Below are 18,287 nucleotides of genomic sequence, written 5' to 3' on the forward strand. Positions count from 1 at the left end.
AATAATCTGCTGTGCAACTGTATTTGGCTCTAAAATGCTATGTGCTTATTAGCAATTGCTCTTATTGGAAACATCTCTTTTGAGATAGGTTGGGGATGATATAAATTTCTCAACCAGTGGGGGAAATCTAGGAACATTTCTTTTACTATCTTCTTATTAAATCTTTTAAAACTACTAAACTCTGATCTTAGGTTCCTGAATGTTCCTGGGGAGGATTATATATTAGTGCAGGAAGGATCATATATTAGTGCGATGTTGTTCTACTGTAATGTTAACCTGTCTAATGTCAGCTAAGTGATTCTTAACCCTGGGCTTTTGGAAATGAGTGGGTGTTTTCCAGTTATTACAATGACTGACAGGGAGGAGCACGGGTACTGAGTGGACAGGAGCCAATGATGCCAAACAATGCACAGGACAGTCCTGCAAAACCAATAATTACCCTGCACAAAATGCCCATAGCACTCCCATGATTGGCAATACTTGTAGTCATCTCCACGTGACTCCTAGATGCATTAACAGTTCCAACACTTTTTTGCTATTCTCAAAACCACTCATAACTTCGTATTTTTGTTTTCTCAGGCTCTTCATATCATTCAAGAAAACTTACTTAAATTTGCTCCCTTTTCCCCTTGCAATTTCCTGTCTGTACCCACCATGTTCTCCTTCCTCCCCTCTCAGAGAAAGACATCATTCACCTCCTTTCCAAGGAGAACAACAGCTCCACCCAAGGCTTTGGTCCCATCCCACCCCATCCCATCCCACCCCAGCTCTTCCTCTTGTATGTTTAAACTCTTGCCAGTCCAGCCCTGCCTGGTGTGTCTTAGTTGGTTGGGTGTTGTCCTGTGCACCGAAAGGTTGCCATTTCAATTCCCAGTCAAGGCACATGCCCAGGTTGCGGGCTCGATCCCCATTAGAGGGCATGCAGGAGCCTGTCAGTGTTTTATCTCTCCCCCTCCCATCTTCTCTCTCTAAAAATCAATAAACGAATCTTTAAAAAACAAAATAATACAACCTGCTGTTCTTCCCATCAGTTTTTTCACAACCAAATGCACGCATCCTAACAAATCCTAGCACAAATAATGCTTCCCCGTGAACCCTCTTTAATCCTAATTTTTACTCTTTAATCACCTTCTTCTTTGCTTTGAAATGCATCTCTCTATCTCGTATTAAAGTTGTATCGACTTTCTGGCACTATGGGCTCCTCGAAGCATACTGAGTATGTTTTGTTCATCCTCTATCCTGTCCTTACATTCTTTCCTTCTGGGCACAAAGCACTGAAGGTAAGCCATAGTAGATGCTTAATAAATATTTCTGACTCTTGGATCACTTTTTCATAGAGTTTTTGTATCAATTTGTAAGCTAGTATTCAGTAGTGAAAATATCTTTTTTAATAAAAAATATCTTTAGTGAAAGAAATCATTAAATGTAACTAATTTTTTGAGAGAGTTTTTTGGGTGAGGCATTTAAAATAGTTTGGATTATTAAATTGTGTTATTTTAGGTCCATTTTCTTTTACTGGTAATAGAATAAATTTTGAGAATGGAAAGTAAAGCTTTTGCAGGAAAGATTAGAAAATTTTATTTTATTATTTTTTTAAATTTATCTTTATTGTTGAAAGTATTACAGATATCTCCCTCTTTTTTCCTCATTGATCCCCTCCACCTGGCATCTACGCCCCTCCTCCTCAAGCCATCACCACACTATTGTCTGTGTCCCTGGGTTATGCATATAAGTTCTTTGATTAATCTCTCCCCACCCACTCCTCCACCCCCGCCTTCCCACTGAGATTCATCAGTCTGTTCCATGCTTCTATGTCTCTGGATCTATTTTGTTCCTCAGTCTATTTTGTTTATTAGATTCCACATATGAGTGAGATCATGTAAAACTGAATCAGGAAGAATCAGAAAACCTGAATAGGCTAATAACAACTGATGAGATCGAAGCAGTAGTAAAAAATACCCCCAGCAAACAAAAGCCCTGGTCTGGATGGCTTCACAGGGGGAGCTTTCTAATTTTTTAAGTTGTAGGTTTAGCTGGTTTGCTAAAAATTTTTCTTGTTTTTTGAGGTAGGCCTGCAGTGCTAAGAACTTCCCTCTTAGGACAGCTTTAGCTGTGTCCCATAGATTTTGGGTTGTTGCGTGTTCATTTTCATTTGTTTCCAAGAAGTTTTTTATTTTTGTCTTGATCTTATTGGTAACCCATTCACTGTTTAATAACATGCTGTTTAGCCTCCATATGTTTGAATGTTTTTGAATGTTTTTACTGTAGTTGATTTCTAATTTCATGCCCTTGTGATCTGAGATGCTTGATATGATTTCGATATTCTTGAACTTGTAGAGACTGATTTTGTGTCCTAACATGTGGTCTGTCTTTGAGAATGACCCATGTGCACTTGAGAGGAATGGATATTCTGCAGCTTTGGGGTGAAAAATTCTGTAAATATCCACTAACTCCATCTGATCCAGTGTGCCCTTTAGAGTCACTGTTTCTGTGTTGACTTTTTGTCTGAAAGATCTATCCAATGAAGTCAGTGGTATTGCTGTTGATCTCACCCTTAAAGTCCTTAAGGTTATTATTGATAGGTCCTTATTTATTGCCATTTTAATTCCTTATGCCTGTGTTTCTCTCTGTATATCTTATTATTACAGCATCCCAGTTACTGTCCAATTTCTCCTGTAAAGCATTTGGGGCACACCGGCATGCCACATGGCATACAAGTTAGGAAGCTCTGCTTTATGTACATTTTCTACAGCCTTGTTACTGTGCCCTGTGGAATTCTATTTCTTTGATAAACAAACTTTTCTTCATATTTAACCTCTCTCCCTCTTACCAACTTCTTCAATATAACAAAAGTTTTGAAGATATCAACTCATTTGTAATCTCTCCAGTGAAAGCCATTCTGACCTCTTTTCTTCCCTTCCCTCTTAGATTGAACAAATGATTATTTGTTACTATGTGACAACTTCTTGGAATATAACAAAAGAGAAACTCTAGTGGGGAGATAGAAAATTAAACAGCCATAATGTTTAATGTGGCTACAATAGAATGTCTGGGAGAGGGACAAGGTAAGACTGTTCATGTAATCTAGGTCACAGATTATTGTGGCCTAGGCTGAGATAGTAGCAGTAAAGATGAAAAGAAATAAATAGGTATGGTGAATTTTTAAGAGATTGGATGAAGAGGATTTAGATGTGAGGAATGAGGAAGAGGGAGAAATCCAAATTACTCTTGGACTTTTGGGTCAAGCAGCTATTTGCATGGTGCTGTCATTCACTGAAATAGGCAAGATAGAAGGAAGGCAGTTTTGAGGAAAGATGAGTTTTACCTGTGGTATCCAGAAGGAGACATTTGACAGACATTTGGATATATAGGGAGCTCTGGAGAGAGATATCTACCAGAAAGATGGGAGTCATCAGAACAGACACAGTAATTAATTAAAGTCATTAGATAAGATCACTGAAGACCCAGGATAGAACCTAAAGAAACATCAATAATTAAGAAAAAGCAGAGGAAGAGAGGATAACAAGGAGACTAAGAAGCTGCAGTCAGAGACAGTTACATGAACGTCAAGGAAAGGAAATTCAAGAAAGAAAGGTCAACTTTGTTAAAATCTCGTAGATAGATGAAGTAACATAAAGATAGAATTATTCTTTAGATTTAGCCGTAAGGAGTCTATTTGTAATCTTATAAGGAAGTTTCAGTGGAATGGTGGGGATGAAAGCCAGTTGACAGCAGATTTAAAAGTGAATAAGAGATGTGAAAAGGTTCTGATTAAAGATTATGAATGGAGAAAATAGTTGCTGTGGAGGAGAAAAAGCTGACTCGGGGATTTGGGGCACCTGCTGTGCTCAGTGCCAACAGCACTTAGTAAATGCTTGTGGTGGTGATGGTGCGTGGGCCCCCAGCACCCGTACCATTCCTAGTTTGTCTTCTCATACTGGAGAGGTTGGTTTCTAGATATGACTAAGATTTTGTCAGATGCCTCTGAAGAGAGTTTGAAAGATAGAAGTTTGGTAAAGTGTGAATGACAGTCAAGGCACTGGAGTTGTGTGGGGGGGTGTTTCATCAGTAGTAGAAGAAATCTCAGTATTCGGCAGCTTTGTAGGTGCTGAGAAGCAAGGCACAGGGCATCTGTTTTTCCATTACAGATTGAGCAGGAGCACTGGGGCTCTAGAGCTAACAGATACGGTGTTAGCTTCTTGATTGCTGAATTTTATCTAAGGTGATGCATTCTTTGAGCCAACAACTAGGTGGTAGTTTGGTAATCTCTGTGTTACAACTAAAGGGGCCTCTGAAAGCCTCACCTTCTTGAATGTAGTAGTAGCAGTGCCACCTACTGGTGGGTCAATTGTATGGTGCAGCAATATTCAACCTTTTTCATCTCATGGCACACATAAACTAATTACTAAAATTCTGCGGTACATCAAAAACATATATTTTCTGCTGATCTGACAAAAGATAAGTATAATTTTGATTCATTCACACCAGACGGCTCTTGTTGTGTTGGCTGTTACTTTTTTATTTGACAATCTGAGAGAAAATAGGTCAGTGCCCCGACTAAGTAGTCAAGTATTGCATGTTTTAAAAATTCTTGGGGCACACTGGTTGAAAATTGCTTGTATGGTCTGTTCTGGAAGTCATTCTTGAAGGCTCACTTAGATTCCTACCCTTTTGGTTCTTACAACAATTTTTATATGCACCTAATTTTCTCAATTTTAGGCCTTTCTGCTTAAAATAGGTAGGTTTCTATTACCTGCAACTGAATACTGACTGATACAGTGGGCTTATATAATCCTTTTTTCAACACTAGATTTTGTAGCCCAGTAGCTCCCAAAAGCTAGTTTAACAAATACCAGGGGAGTCTGATAAAAGTAGTTTCCAGGGCCCAATTTTTAGAGATTCAGGTTAAATAAATCTTGGATGGTTCTTAAGAATCTAAATTTTAGTAAGACATGGTCCTTGTCTTCAAGGACTTCACAGAGGGTCCAATATCTTCAGTATCTTTTCTCTTCTGATATTTAAATCAGTACTTTTGATCATCTCACCATTCTCACTGCTAGACTCCCAGTGCTCTCACATTCCTTGATAATTTCCACATTGCTTCACAGGTGCCCTTTCCACTGCTGTGCTGAGATGATTCATTATGCTAATCACCTATCAAATATGCTGAACTCAGGGTTTCTTTCCTTCAGTTCTAACAACCCTCTTAACCTCACTTCTGCTCGTCACAAACAAGGACACAGCATGCTGTCATTCTTATTCGGAAATATTTCACGTGTCCAGGATTTTGACTTTAAAACCCTTTCTCTGTGTGTAACCTCTTTTCATCCTTTTACTTCTACTATCCAACTCACAGGCTGATCATGCAGGGTGGGGCAAAAGTAGGTTTACAGTTGTTTGTATAGAAAATAATACAATAATTAATAAATAACAATACAAGAATAAACTCTGTGTTTCTCATACTCAAAAGTGTAAACCTACTTTTGCCCCACCCTGTATGCTATTGCTCTTCAGTTTGTTTCAGTGAATATTTAGTATTTGAATAAAGTAATAAAGTGCATTCTCTATGAATGTAACAGTTCCTTGTATATTTAGTATTAAATTAAGTTAAATCTTCTGTGTGTAAGTAGAACCCAGCTATAGATTTATGCCCACATTTGGTTTTCCCAGGAGATGGCTGTACAGTCTACTAAAACATATAGTGTCCTGAAGCCTGGGTCACCTAAACCCACCACAATCTACTAAAACACATAGTGTCCTGAAGCCTGGGTCACCTAAACACACCTCCTCTTTAAATATTTAAGCAGATGTGGTATATTTATTGATCTCTAAGGATGTTGATAGAATCCTACCAGTTCATCCCCTCCCTCTCACTCTGCCCCCTCTGTTATTTGTAGAATGTCTTGGGATTAGAGTCATTTGCGCTAGGGACTGAAAGACTAATTACCTTGTGTCATTCCAACTTTGTACTTATTAACTTGCTCTAATCATTTGGACTAACTAGCATCAATAGCATGGGGTGTTGAATTTAAACATTATTTCAGAAAAATTTGAAAATAGTAGGGTCATTGTCAGTATTTGGATAACATTGGAATCCATACTTGAGAACCGAACCCTAGGAAACGTGTAGACCTAGAAGTGCAATTTTTGATTTTGTTAACCAGAGAAGCATGTGGCTACTACATGGCTTACCTTCTGATCAGCAATACCACCCCCCATTCACCTCCCTCACCACACACACACACACAGCTGAAATTTTCTTGAAAACAAAGAACATGGTTTGGCATTCTTTCTGATAAATTCACCAGAGTAATTGGATCTTAATCTTTCCTACCAGTACTAAGGAATACCCCACAAAGCATCTCTTTGAGTATCTTTGAATGACTTACTGCTTAGATTGATTCCTAAAGGTCTGGGATTTTCTTCGTATAGCATCATTTTCTAGGAGTGTTCAAACAAGTTAAATCATGAAAACTATAATACACTTAAATTTAAGATTTTTATTTTCTAGATAAGTAAAATTGGAGAAAAATCATATTCTTTCCTTTGCCATTTGATAACTTCACTAAGAAGGAAGGTGTAAATATGTTTCTAGTTGCTTTAAGCATACCTATATGGTGACAAGCAATACCAACACTGGCCAATGAGACAGTTGAATTTCACTAGTATATTCTGAGATTTAGTCTGATCATCTGCTGTTTCTGTTGGTAGATTCTGTGCAGATACATTTTCTTTCTTGTGTTTTCATTTAATACTTTCCAGACTATAATCAATTGATTTGTTCTACTTTTCTATGTAATTCACCAATAATAATGTAGGCCGAACTGACAGGAAATTCTGCCGGAAGTTGGATCTCTAAGGAATACTGAAACCAAGCTCAGCGCATTGAAGGAAGTAATTAAGAAGGCTCCTATTTGTGTAGGCATGCTAGCTAAGCCAGCCAGAACAGAGGACTTTTATGTTTTTATGAGCTTTTATCAAATTTAAAGTATGCTACATTTTAAGACAAGAATTTGTTATTAGCAATGCTACTCTATAAATATTTACTTTAAAAAGTTATTCTTAATGTAGCTTAAAGATAACTTTTTGAAATAAATGGCCTAGATGTGCCAATTCAATTTGAAAAATTAAAAAGGAATAAATACCACAGATATTTCCTAGTTAATTATATTTAGACATACTATATTGTGTGTATGTGCCATATAATACTCCAGCCGTGTTATAACCGTCAATGGTGAAATATTATAGAAGTCACCTGGTTCATTCCCTTACTTTAGAAAGGGCTGCTCCTGTATTATCCTTGGAACATGGTTGGCTAATGTGGTTTTTTACCTCTTGCTCTTTCACTTTGCTTTTCTTCATTGTGTTTTCAGTGAGGTACTCTCCATGTCCCTACCTGTTGCTGGTGGAAGTGGGCTTCTTGCGATGTCACGAGAAAAAGAATTTTCTGAGACTTGCAAGGGAAAATGAATGATTTTTATTTGTGTGGAATTAAACGCTTGAATTTCCAAGGTCCCATTTTCCTCCATCTAGCCAAGGAAAAAGTCCTGCTGTGTCTTCAGCAGAGCTAGGATTAAAGCCACTGCCCAGAGCATCTGCTCCATATTTGCACAGTCCAGTCCAGCATCAGGCTAGCTTAGCTTGTGTTCCCAGCTGCAGTCCATTGTGTGTGCAGTGCACATGGCTGTGGTCCATGTGGCTTATAGGGCCAAAGGGCTATGGAGGGAACATAGATGAGAGCAAGGAAGCAGGAGCAAAGCCAGAGGAACAAGAGAGAGAGAATTCCTTTGTACAGTATTCCCGAATTTTCAAGGGCTTGCACTGAGGTCCGCCCTCCTTGTCAATGATATTTGTTTCCAGGTTAGACTGACAGGAAAGTACCTTCCCCGCATCACCCTGACTACTGCGCATGCTTCCATCTCCCCTTTGCTGGACCCCTTCCCCAGTGATTTGCAGGGAATGGACCGGTGGTTCCTGGGGAAGTGTAAAGTTGCAGCTTCGTGGTGAAGCTGCCCAGATGGCCATGCTTATAATGTCTGGCCTTTCCTTTGCTTTCTTTCCATTACTAATAACTAGCTAATTACAGTGGTAACAATTACAGTTATGGTCATACCAGCCCTTGTATGGTGTTCACCATTTGCCAAGCACTGGTGCACTTTTCATGTGCTGACTCATGTCACCCTTACAGCCACACCCTTATATATCACCTCCAAACTTCTTTTCTTGCCCTTCTCATTGAACTCAACTCTGACTTTAGATATGATCTCCTCTCTTCTTATATTGTCATGTTCATACTTCCTATTCTTGTTATTTCTGACTTTATTTCCCTACTTCTGTCACTATTTTATCTTTCTATAATTTTTTTTCTCCTTTCTATGACTTTTTTTTCATTACTTTCACTTTTCTTAAAATCCTTAGCTGACAGTCTATGCTGGGCAGTGAGCATTCAGGGTGAGTGCTTAGCACTTCCAAGGCTGAGCTGCTTACTTTTTGGTGGGGGGTGGAGAGGAGGGGTAGGTGAGGCAGACAGGCAGGTTGGGGTGCCTGGGAAGTCTAATGGGCTTGGCAAGCAACATTTGCAATGAATGGTGTGCAGTACAGTTTGGGTCCAGTTATTTTGCTATTCAGGTTAGCAATCTGGAGAAAGACAAAGGCCCACCTTTTCTGATGAGTATTAGAGTACATCCTTCCCAGCAGAAACCTAGAGAAGTGTTTAAGAGACTTGAGTTTGCATAGGTCACTTGCAGTGCTTGTAAAGATTGCAGAGCCCCACCCACATTGCTTCATGTAATGGGTAAGGATTAGAAATTTGCAATTCTGACTACTCTTAGACTATGTAGATGCTGCCTGCACACAGATCACTGTTTGGGTAACACTACTTTGCAGTTCTTTCCATTTTTCTAATTCCTAATTTAAATAATTCTGAATGTGATGCCAGAGGGGCCAGTCTCAGTAGGGACTCGTGCCCGGAGCCAAAAGAGTACTTGGCTTTGAGCAGGAAAGAATTTAAGACAGGAGCCAGGCAAGAGGCTAAAGTGGAAAAGCAGGTTTTATTGAGCAGAGGGGACAAGCAAGAAAAGCCACTCTACAGACAGAGTAGTGGTCTCTCCTCACAAGAGAAGGAAGAGAGACCAGAAGGAAAAACTGCCCCATAGACAGAGTAGCAAGCAGACTCTCCTCCCGTGAGAAGGAAGAGAAACTCCGACCATCTCTAGAGGTTGAGCTTATATCTGTTTTTACGTGGCTGGTATGGGGAAATAGAGTGGGAAAGGTTGGGATTAACTTTACCTTTACATGGTATATTTTGAGGCCTTGTGTTTTCCCTTTATGGTACAGGTAAATGATAAGGTATGAGTGAATAGCTATTAATCAATCTTTGCTGAAATTTTTTTTTTCCGGAGGCTCGTAGTGATCTGCTTGCATCTCTGGTCAGCTGAGTTCTGTGTCAGGAAGCCTGTAGCAGGCCCCTGACTTAATTTTGTTCGACTTCGTTGATGTGTATAGTTCTCATGCCTCTCATATATTAGATGCACTTCAAGGCCAATCACCTGTATCCTTTCTGTGGAAATTATCTGCAGGCAATCCCTGTAGAGTGATGTTTACTCATTAGATTATTTTCTTATGGTTAAATAACACAAATTTCTTTAGCTTTTTATAGAAATCTGTTTTATAAATCTTTCACCACTCCTATTGCTCTCTTCTATTGCCTCTACCAGTTGTCCGCATCATTCTCCAGTTGTAGATATGAAAAAGGAACTTAATTTACGTAGTGTTTAAATTTATGTAGTGTTTAAATTGAAGAGACTTGTCTAATTAAGAGCTTGGTGTGTAGATTAATTTTTGGTTCCTGTATTAGCTATAGCTATGTTGGCGGTGAGAACAGCACCAGATGTTAGACAGGTGGAGTCAGACCAGACCTTGGTTCAGCAAAACAATAATATGACAACGAAACAAAAATCAGAGAAATAGAACATTTGGAACTAGAGTAGACCAATTAAACATCAAGCCTTGAGTAGCAATACAAAATTGAAAGAGCAATTCCAGGGAAAATAATTGGGTTAGTATGCCAGTGCCCATGCAAATATGTTTTCTATCTATGTCACATAGTTATCACTTAATACATGCCACCTTTTGCAGTCCTTTGTTGTGTATGTCTTATCTTCTGCATTTAAGGCCTTTCAAGGTGGAGATGATGTCCTATACCTTTTCATATTGCCAGCACTTAATATAGCATATGTTCCCAATTTACTATTGATTCATGAAAGTGAGCACACAGGACATAATCTGATTGGCAAATAAAATGGTCATTGAATCCAGTTTTTTGAAGCTTACCAGGTAATTTCCCATCAACCATATCAAAGACCCATGTGTAGTAGCATCTAAGTCCAGCCACAATGGCCTGCAAGTAGAAGGCCATTAGCATATATTAAGCTTTATCCATTCAACGGGTATTATTTAGTGAAAGTCTGTCTAACTTACTCAGGGTTTTCCAGCACTTATTTATTCACTTACTTCTCCTCACAACCTTCTTGTGACCCTGGGAAGGAAGTACAGTGCACAATGATGAAATAATTTACCTAAAGTCACAGTAGTTGACCCAGGATCAAACCCAGGCAGTCTACCTCCCAAGTCTGTGCCCTTGATCACTCCATCACCTGACTTCAACAAGGGAATGCCCATGAGCCTCCCTCTCTGCAGCCAGGTGACACTCCCGCTTGCATTATTTCTTCTTGCAGAGCTGGACACTGATGCTTCCAAGGTATAATGGGATGTATGATATGTGTGGTTTGGAGCTTTACCCTGATCTAGCGCTGATAAGCTTAAAGTAATTCAACTTTAAATAATATGAATCAGTCTTGGCCAACATTTCATTTTTCTTTGAGCTCATGAAGGACCTTATAATATTCTCTTGTCACCCACTGCCCTAGATCGTTATGGAAGGCTGGTATATATGCTGCACAGCAGGGCAGAAGTATTTAAAAGTATGATTAATAACAGTTCTCATATATAAATTTTAATTTCCTCATTAAGCCCACATTACACCTGGTTATATGTATAAGGGAAAAAATGGGTCAAATTTATATTAACAGTCATCAACTGACAAAGGAAGTAGTAACCTAGGGCAGGTTTTCTTATTTAAAATTAATCTTTGCTTGAAATAACACATGTAGAAATTGCTCTTAAACATGGCTTTAATTTGAGTAATAATGAATGTACTTAATAATATGTAAAATTGCACAGTGGGGAAAAAACCCCAAAGGCTAGTTGTTTCAGTTCCTTGAAGGTAAAATGTTTAAGAGGAAAAAATAATCCTTTCTGATACAGTCTTACAATTAACACAATATATGCTGCATGAAGATGTCAAAACAAAATGAAAAATAGTTTTAAAGACGTTGTTGATGAAGCTGTCTCCTGTCAATCTTTATTCTAGAACAAATGGTGGATTTATAAACTCATATTTGTGCCTGTGCAACCAATCAGGATATTTATTCTACTTCCATATTAATTTTATTGGTTTTATTCATAGTTTTCTATTACATTTGTTTCCATGTTTTTATTCAAGAAATTAACAAAAACTTGTTTAAAATATCATAACTGAAGGAAAATAGTTTATTACTAGATAACAGTATATCTGTCCTATATCTAAGCAGTTCAGCTAGCTTTTCCCTTTTCATTTAATTTCCCTCTTTCTGCCTCTACTCCTTTCACAGATACACATCTTGGTCCAAATACCCTGTTTCACACTGCTCTGGACAGTGTTGATGTACACATAAGCATAAATATGCCATATGTAAAACAGTCCATTAGTACATACTGTTAATGTATGCGTGTGTGTGTTTATAAACATTTTTTCCATGCTCTAAGCGCAATGAGCACCAGACAGAAGTTACAGTATAAGTTTGTCTTGTGATCATTAGTAAATCTTCCCTGTGAACACTCTCTTGAACTGTCTATTGAGATATTCTGACATCAGCATATACTTTGTGGTATATGGTTAAGTCCATGATCAAAGGCTAATACTGCTGGAAGGCAAAAAACAAAACAAAAATAAAACTTTCTGATACTAGCCTCATGATTAACACAATATATGCTATGTGTGGACTTCTTCCTTGCCACCACCAATTTTGTGTCCTAACAAACATTTCTGAATTCTAAGGCTGGTAGCAGTGTGCTAGCACTAATGCTAAGTCTGTAGCAAAGAAACTGGAAGGATGCTTCTTCTGTGGGTTAAAATGCAAGTTGTACTTGAAAAGCATAAGGCTTTTTCAAACTAATTGTCAGTGACGGTGGGAAAAAGTCACTTTAGGTTTGGTGGAAGCCCATCGCTGATACAAAAAGCATCATTACCATTGCTGATACTTGGGAGGACTGACCAGTAACTGTAAGGATGGTGGCTGGAAGAAACTATGACTAAATCTAACCAGGGCCTTAGGAAGAGGGGCTGCTAATATACAGCACTAGACATGCATATTCATAAGGACCGTGCTGTACCTATCCTGTAACGTGCTTTCCAGTTAAAGCTGCCATTGCAGTTTACCTCCCATCCATGTGGTATGTGTGTACCTAAAATGACTTCCAACTCTGGAAGGACCTTTGGAGGGTTAGATTGGAAGTATCAGGATAAATGTATAGTTTTTAGTAAATGAAGACAGACGTGGAAATAGATATAGATTATAATGTATAATGTGCATGTGGATATGTATATGTATATATACAGCTGTTTCCTTCTTCTGTTGGCTGAGAGGGCCCAGAAGCAATGAACTTAGCACGTGTCCAGTTTTTATTTCTAAGTACCATTGTACACTAGAGGAAATAAAGGCTGTGTGGAGAAATGATTGACTGTAGGATTGGGGTAAGAAGGGAAAAGGTTAAACTTGGAATATCTTGGGGTGGCCACAAGTAGAGAAGTGCTCAGAGAATGATGGAGAAAAATCAAAACAATACATGCGCCAGTCTGAAGGAGCTCCCATAAGACAAACTTGGAATAATTTGACTATCAAAATAAGCAAAATATTAATTGATTGTAATCCATTGAATAAAATAGGAATACAATGAGATCCGAAACAATACTAATAAGTAGGGGAGAATGGGAAGCTTTTCATTGTGATAGAAATCTAACTCCTTAGAATGATGAAAATTGAAAAATTACCACTTGGCAATGTTTTGGGTTCCTGGGCCCAATTTCAGTGTATGTGGGGATGTTCCCACATGATCACCAATTCCCTGGACACCAACTGGATGACCCACAATTCAACTCTTGTCTGACACTATCTACCAGGAGACAGCATCAGATCCTACAGGTTAAGGGCTCAGTCCTACAAGACTGTCCCTCCGCCACACTACAGAGGCCAGTCACAAGCCCAGGCTGTTTGTTACCTGTATTTCTGACCAACTGACTATAAATCAGAGGTTCACATTACCCCTCCATGGTTTTGATTAATTTGCTAGAGCTGCTCACCGGACGTAGGAAACCTGTTTACTCACTAGATTATCAATTTATTATAAAAGAGTATAACTCAGGAACAGCCAAATGGAACAGATGCATAGGGATAGAGCACGGAGTTTCTATGCGCTCTCCAGGCAGGCCATTCTCCCTCCACATTCACCAACCTTGAACCTGTCGTTTGGAGTTTTTATAGAGACTTCATTACATAAGCACTATTGATTAAATCGTTGGATATTGGCAATTGATTCAACCTTCCACCCCTCTCCCCTCCCCTTTAATCACATAGTTGGTTCCTCTGGTGACTAGGTCTCATCCCATGGTGATCTAGGATCATTGCAAAAGTCACCTCATTAACATAACAACAGATATCTTTATCACTTGAGAAATTCCAAAGGTTTCAGGAGCTTTGTGCCCGAAACTCTGAGGAAGACTATATATATATATCACAATATCACAGGCAACCATCTTAGTAATAACTGATTCAAGCAAGAATCATCAGTGGATGAAAAAACTATGATAGAAAGTTGGATATTACGAGGGTATACACATAGTCTCAAAGTATCACCCCATAAGATATACAGAGTGTCCATAAAAATATATACACACTTTAACAGCTGATAGCTCAATTTTTGAAAATTAAATGTATTTTAATAAACACTGTCTTTATAGTTATTCAAAGTATGTGTATTACATTTTTGGGGGACACCCTATAAATTACAAAAGGAAAATAGTAACTTTACAATGGATAAGCCTGGCAGATATATGTTAACTGATCAAAGTTATCATCACTAGTGTCCATGTCTTGCAGCCTAAGACCACCAGGAACACAGCGATAGTTGACCAAGCTGCGTTTATGAATTGTTGCAGTGAGGGAGAATTCACAAAATGGGAAGCTGTGGGACATCTCAGTGAGATGCAGAACATAGGACTTACAGGATTGGGGCCTGTGTTAGATAATTTGGGGGAGGGGTTAAGGAAGTGGTTCTGGATTGGGTGCTGCCAGGAAGCGGGTAATTTTATCATTGGCTATCTTATTAAATCTTCCGTAGAAGGTAGGGAGACTAGACTGAAGCTAGAGCAGTAATTGGTAAAGAAGCCACAGGCATCATACAGTGGGGCAAACGTAGGTTTACAGTTGTGAGTGCGTGAAACAGAGTTTATTCTGGTGTTATTTTATTAATTATTGTATTATTTTCCATAAAAACAACTATAAACCTACTTTTGCCCCGCCCTGTGTTAGCTGGGATAGAGGGATGTCTGGCCATTTGTGTGATGAGGACACTGTTCATTGTTTTGTCTGTGTTCAGGCGTGATGGGGGGGGCTTGGCTAAGTGGTGTTCTAGGAAATAGTTCATGTTCAACAGAACACCAAGGCCGGGTTGTGAGGGCCAGCATATCTCCTAGCAACAGCAGGGCCAAGCTGGTGGCGTTCTCAGATCCCAGATGTCAGACACTGACTGCTTTTCCCTTTCTCATTAGTAGTGACACAAGTCAACATGTGCCTATGGGTATGAAAGGAAAACAGCATCACTCTGTGGCATTCCTGCCATAAATGCAAAACATGAATCTAATCATGAGGAAACATCAAACACACATTTATGGAGATGCTACAAAATAGCAGGCCTGCATTCCTCAAAACTGTCAGTGCCAAGAAAGAAAGTGACTGAGGAGTTGTTCTAAAGGAGACACGCCAAACAGAACAGCTGCCTGCAATGTGTGGTTTAGGCTTTTCTTTTGCTATAACAGGCATTACTGGGACAATTGACAAATTCTAAATAAATATGTAGATTAGAGAGTTGTAGCAGTACTAATTTTCTGAATTTGATAATTATGCTGTGACATGTAAGAAAATGTCTTTACTTTTGGGAAACACTTTGAAGAACTTAGGGGTTATAGGTCATCGTATCTGCAGCTTATGTCAACATATCTCAAACAGTTCAGAAAAAGAAATTGTGTGTCTGTGTGTGTGGGGGGGGGGGTACACAGAGAGAAAGAGAAAGCTAGAAATATAGATAAAAAGGATACAGCAAGATTTGGAAAATCTGGGTGAGGAATATATGGGAATTCTTTATACAATTTTTGCAACTGTTCTGGAAGTTTGTAGTTATGTCAAAATTAAAAATTATTACAAAAAATTGCCTTTTTCTTCCCATTTACCAAGTGCTTTTCTTGTTTGAGTAAAGATATTCTGGGTGGATGCAGCTTTGGTGTTTCACTCACTGCCTTCTGGAGTAAAATTTTTATGTATATTTAAATGTGAATTTCCTACCTTAATTTATTTTATGGCTATCATAAGGCTGACTTCCCAGGTTTCCTTGGGAGGTAGATATTTCCTTTAGCAGTCTTTATATTTGGTAAAATTTGTTATAGTTCATCTTTCTTTTCTTAATTCTGTAGATATGAATTGCCAGGAATATATGCATTAAACTTTGTTTTGAAAAATTCCCTCGGTGGTGGAGGCACTGCCTCCCTGAGAAGCGACCCACAGGTAAGCATCTAAACATCGAATGTTTTCTTTCTCCCACATTGTGTTGACATCAGCCTGTATCAACAACATCCTATAAAACATAACACATACACATACAGAGCTCTCAGTTCAGAAGGAGGAAGAAAATAGGAGTAAAGTCTTTTTGGATAACTTAGTAAAACTCTGTTATCTTCATTTATTTTATTTTATTTTTTAAATTTATCTCTATTGTTGAAAGTATTACAGATGTCCCTCTTTTTTCCCCATTGATTCCCTCCACCCAGCATCCGCCCCCCCAAGGCCTTCTCCACACTTTGTCTGTGTCCATGGGTTATGCATATAAATTCTTTGATTAATCCCCCCCACTCCCCTACCCCCACCTTCATTATCTTCATTTAAATGAGTGTGACCTTAGAGAATTTGAAGATCCTATAGCAAGAGAGGAAACTTAGTAGTGTATCTCCACATTTAAGAAAATAGTTACTGCCCGGCCGTGGGTGGCTCAGCAGTTGAGCGTCGCCCTAGGATCCAGGCGATCGGGGTTTGATTCCCGGTCGGGGCACATGCCTGGGTTGCCGGCTCGATCCCGTCAGGGTGCAGGAGGCAGCCGATCAGTGACTCTCTCATCATTGATGTTTCTCTCTCTCCCTCCCTCTCCCTTCCTCTCTCTGAAATCAATAAAGATATATATATTAAAAAAAAAAAAAAAAAAAAGTTACTATATGACCTGATCTTGAAGCTAAAGAACATTTGGCATTCTGTAAATTAAGGAGAGACATTATTTGAAGTAAAGAAAGTTATTATCTTACTATCATGGTCCAGAACCAGCTGAAGCCAGATACTATGGAATTGGGTTGAAATATGTCTGGGTCATCCTAGGTAGGAACTAAAATCAGTAACTTAACTCGGTCCACTATATTCCTTAGCCTTAAATATTGCCTGTTATTTAATCTGTCCTTTGAATCATCTTATACTCATGAAGTCACCCTAAGCTATACAGTAGCCATTGCATAAAGGAAAGAATTGTAAAGTTGATAAAAACATCTTACATCTTCAGCTATGCTCCTTGTTAAGCCAATGGCCTATAGCATCATTGATGAAATTAAAATTACTTGTAGTTTTATGCCGAATCACTAGCAGAACAGAGGTACTTCAGTTCCTTTTCAGGGGTGGGAAACCTTTTTTCTACCAAGGGTCATTTGGATATTTATAACATCATTCAAGGGCCATACAAAAGTATCAACTTAAAAATTACCCTGCTGTATTTGGTCAAACATTTAACTCACCCCTAATGTGATGGCTGGAACTGCTTGTCTTTGGTGAGGCCTTGGGAGGACCAGACCCTGCCTCGTGCTGGATGTTACCCCCTCCTGCTTTATATATTCAATTTACTTTCATGTTTATCTGTTTATTTTGCTCTGTGATTCTTACTATCCCCTTAAACATTTATTTCTCTATCATTTTCTTGCAATTAGTACATTCCCATATAAACATTGAGTTTCTGATTTGGGAACTGTATGTCCCTTGTACACATTAACCTCTCTTCATTTTGTTCTTCACATAGAATTCGTCTAGTAGTAATATATTTTATTTATAACTGTGTTCCCTCAGTATGTGTTTTTGAAATGTATTGTCATTATAGCAGATAAAATCTTATTTACCCAAATTATTTATATAGAAATCACTTTTTTAAAATGTGTGACATGAACATTAATAACTGTAATAGAATCCTTTTCACACTTGGTACTGTTCTGTTTGTTTTGTTCAACAGGGCAAAGCGCTTGGACAAATGGTTCTGGACTTCCAGATAAAAGATGTTCCTGATTTAAAGTCATTAGTAGGTGGCTAAAAGAGCTTTAGCTTTGGGAAATGTATTCTTAGTACAAATGCAAAATTGAATAGAAAGTAAAATGTAGAAAATACGCATTAAAGTAACACTAGCTTGGTAGATTGAATGCCATCATTAAAAATGTGGTCACTCACAGGTAGAATAGGTGATTTTTAACAATATAGAACTACAAATACCAAAGATACATGTGAGACACACAACAGAAGTGATAGATATATCCCAGAGGTCTTTGGTGACGTTCTTTTTTCTGTCAAGCATATACTTTAAAAACCTCATAAACTGTGATTTGTTTAATAATATATTCACTTTTAGAGTCTCTCTCTCTCTCTCTGATCCCCGAATCCATGCTGGGATAATCTTGTTATTTGTTTGAAGACCATCTTACTCTTCTTTGTAAATGTTTTTAAATATCATGTTACCTATTCTAAACAATCTTTATGCATAAGCATACAGATTAAGTTCAGGTTCAAAGAAGCAGTCTATTCATTATTAGAAAATTTTAACACATTTGTAGTATTCCTCAA

The 18,287-nt window shown here is 38.3% G+C and overlaps 1 protein-coding gene across 1 annotated transcript in view; it reads left to right on the top strand.

Moving 5' to 3' along the window:
- Positions 1 to 18,062, top strand: part of LOC308556210 (uncharacterized protein) — a 91,800-nt gene extending 73,738 nt beyond the window's left edge. Inside the window, exons 19-20 of the mRNA XM_081135381.1 lie at positions 15,845 to 15,935; positions 17,686 to 18,062. Coding sequence (XP_080991507.1) covers positions 15,845 to 15,935; positions 17,686 to 17,763 — 169 coding nt within the window. The 3' untranslated portion in view covers positions 17,764 to 18,062. The remainder of the gene's footprint in view (positions 1 to 15,844; positions 15,936 to 17,685) is intronic.
- Positions 18,063 to 18,287: the final 225 nt, after the last annotated feature.

Source organism: Miniopterus schreibersii, assembly GCF_964146895.1.
Source record: "Miniopterus schreibersii genome assembly, chromosome: 4".
Taxonomy (NCBI): Eukaryota; Metazoa; Chordata; class Mammalia; order Chiroptera; family Miniopteridae; genus Miniopterus; species Miniopterus schreibersii.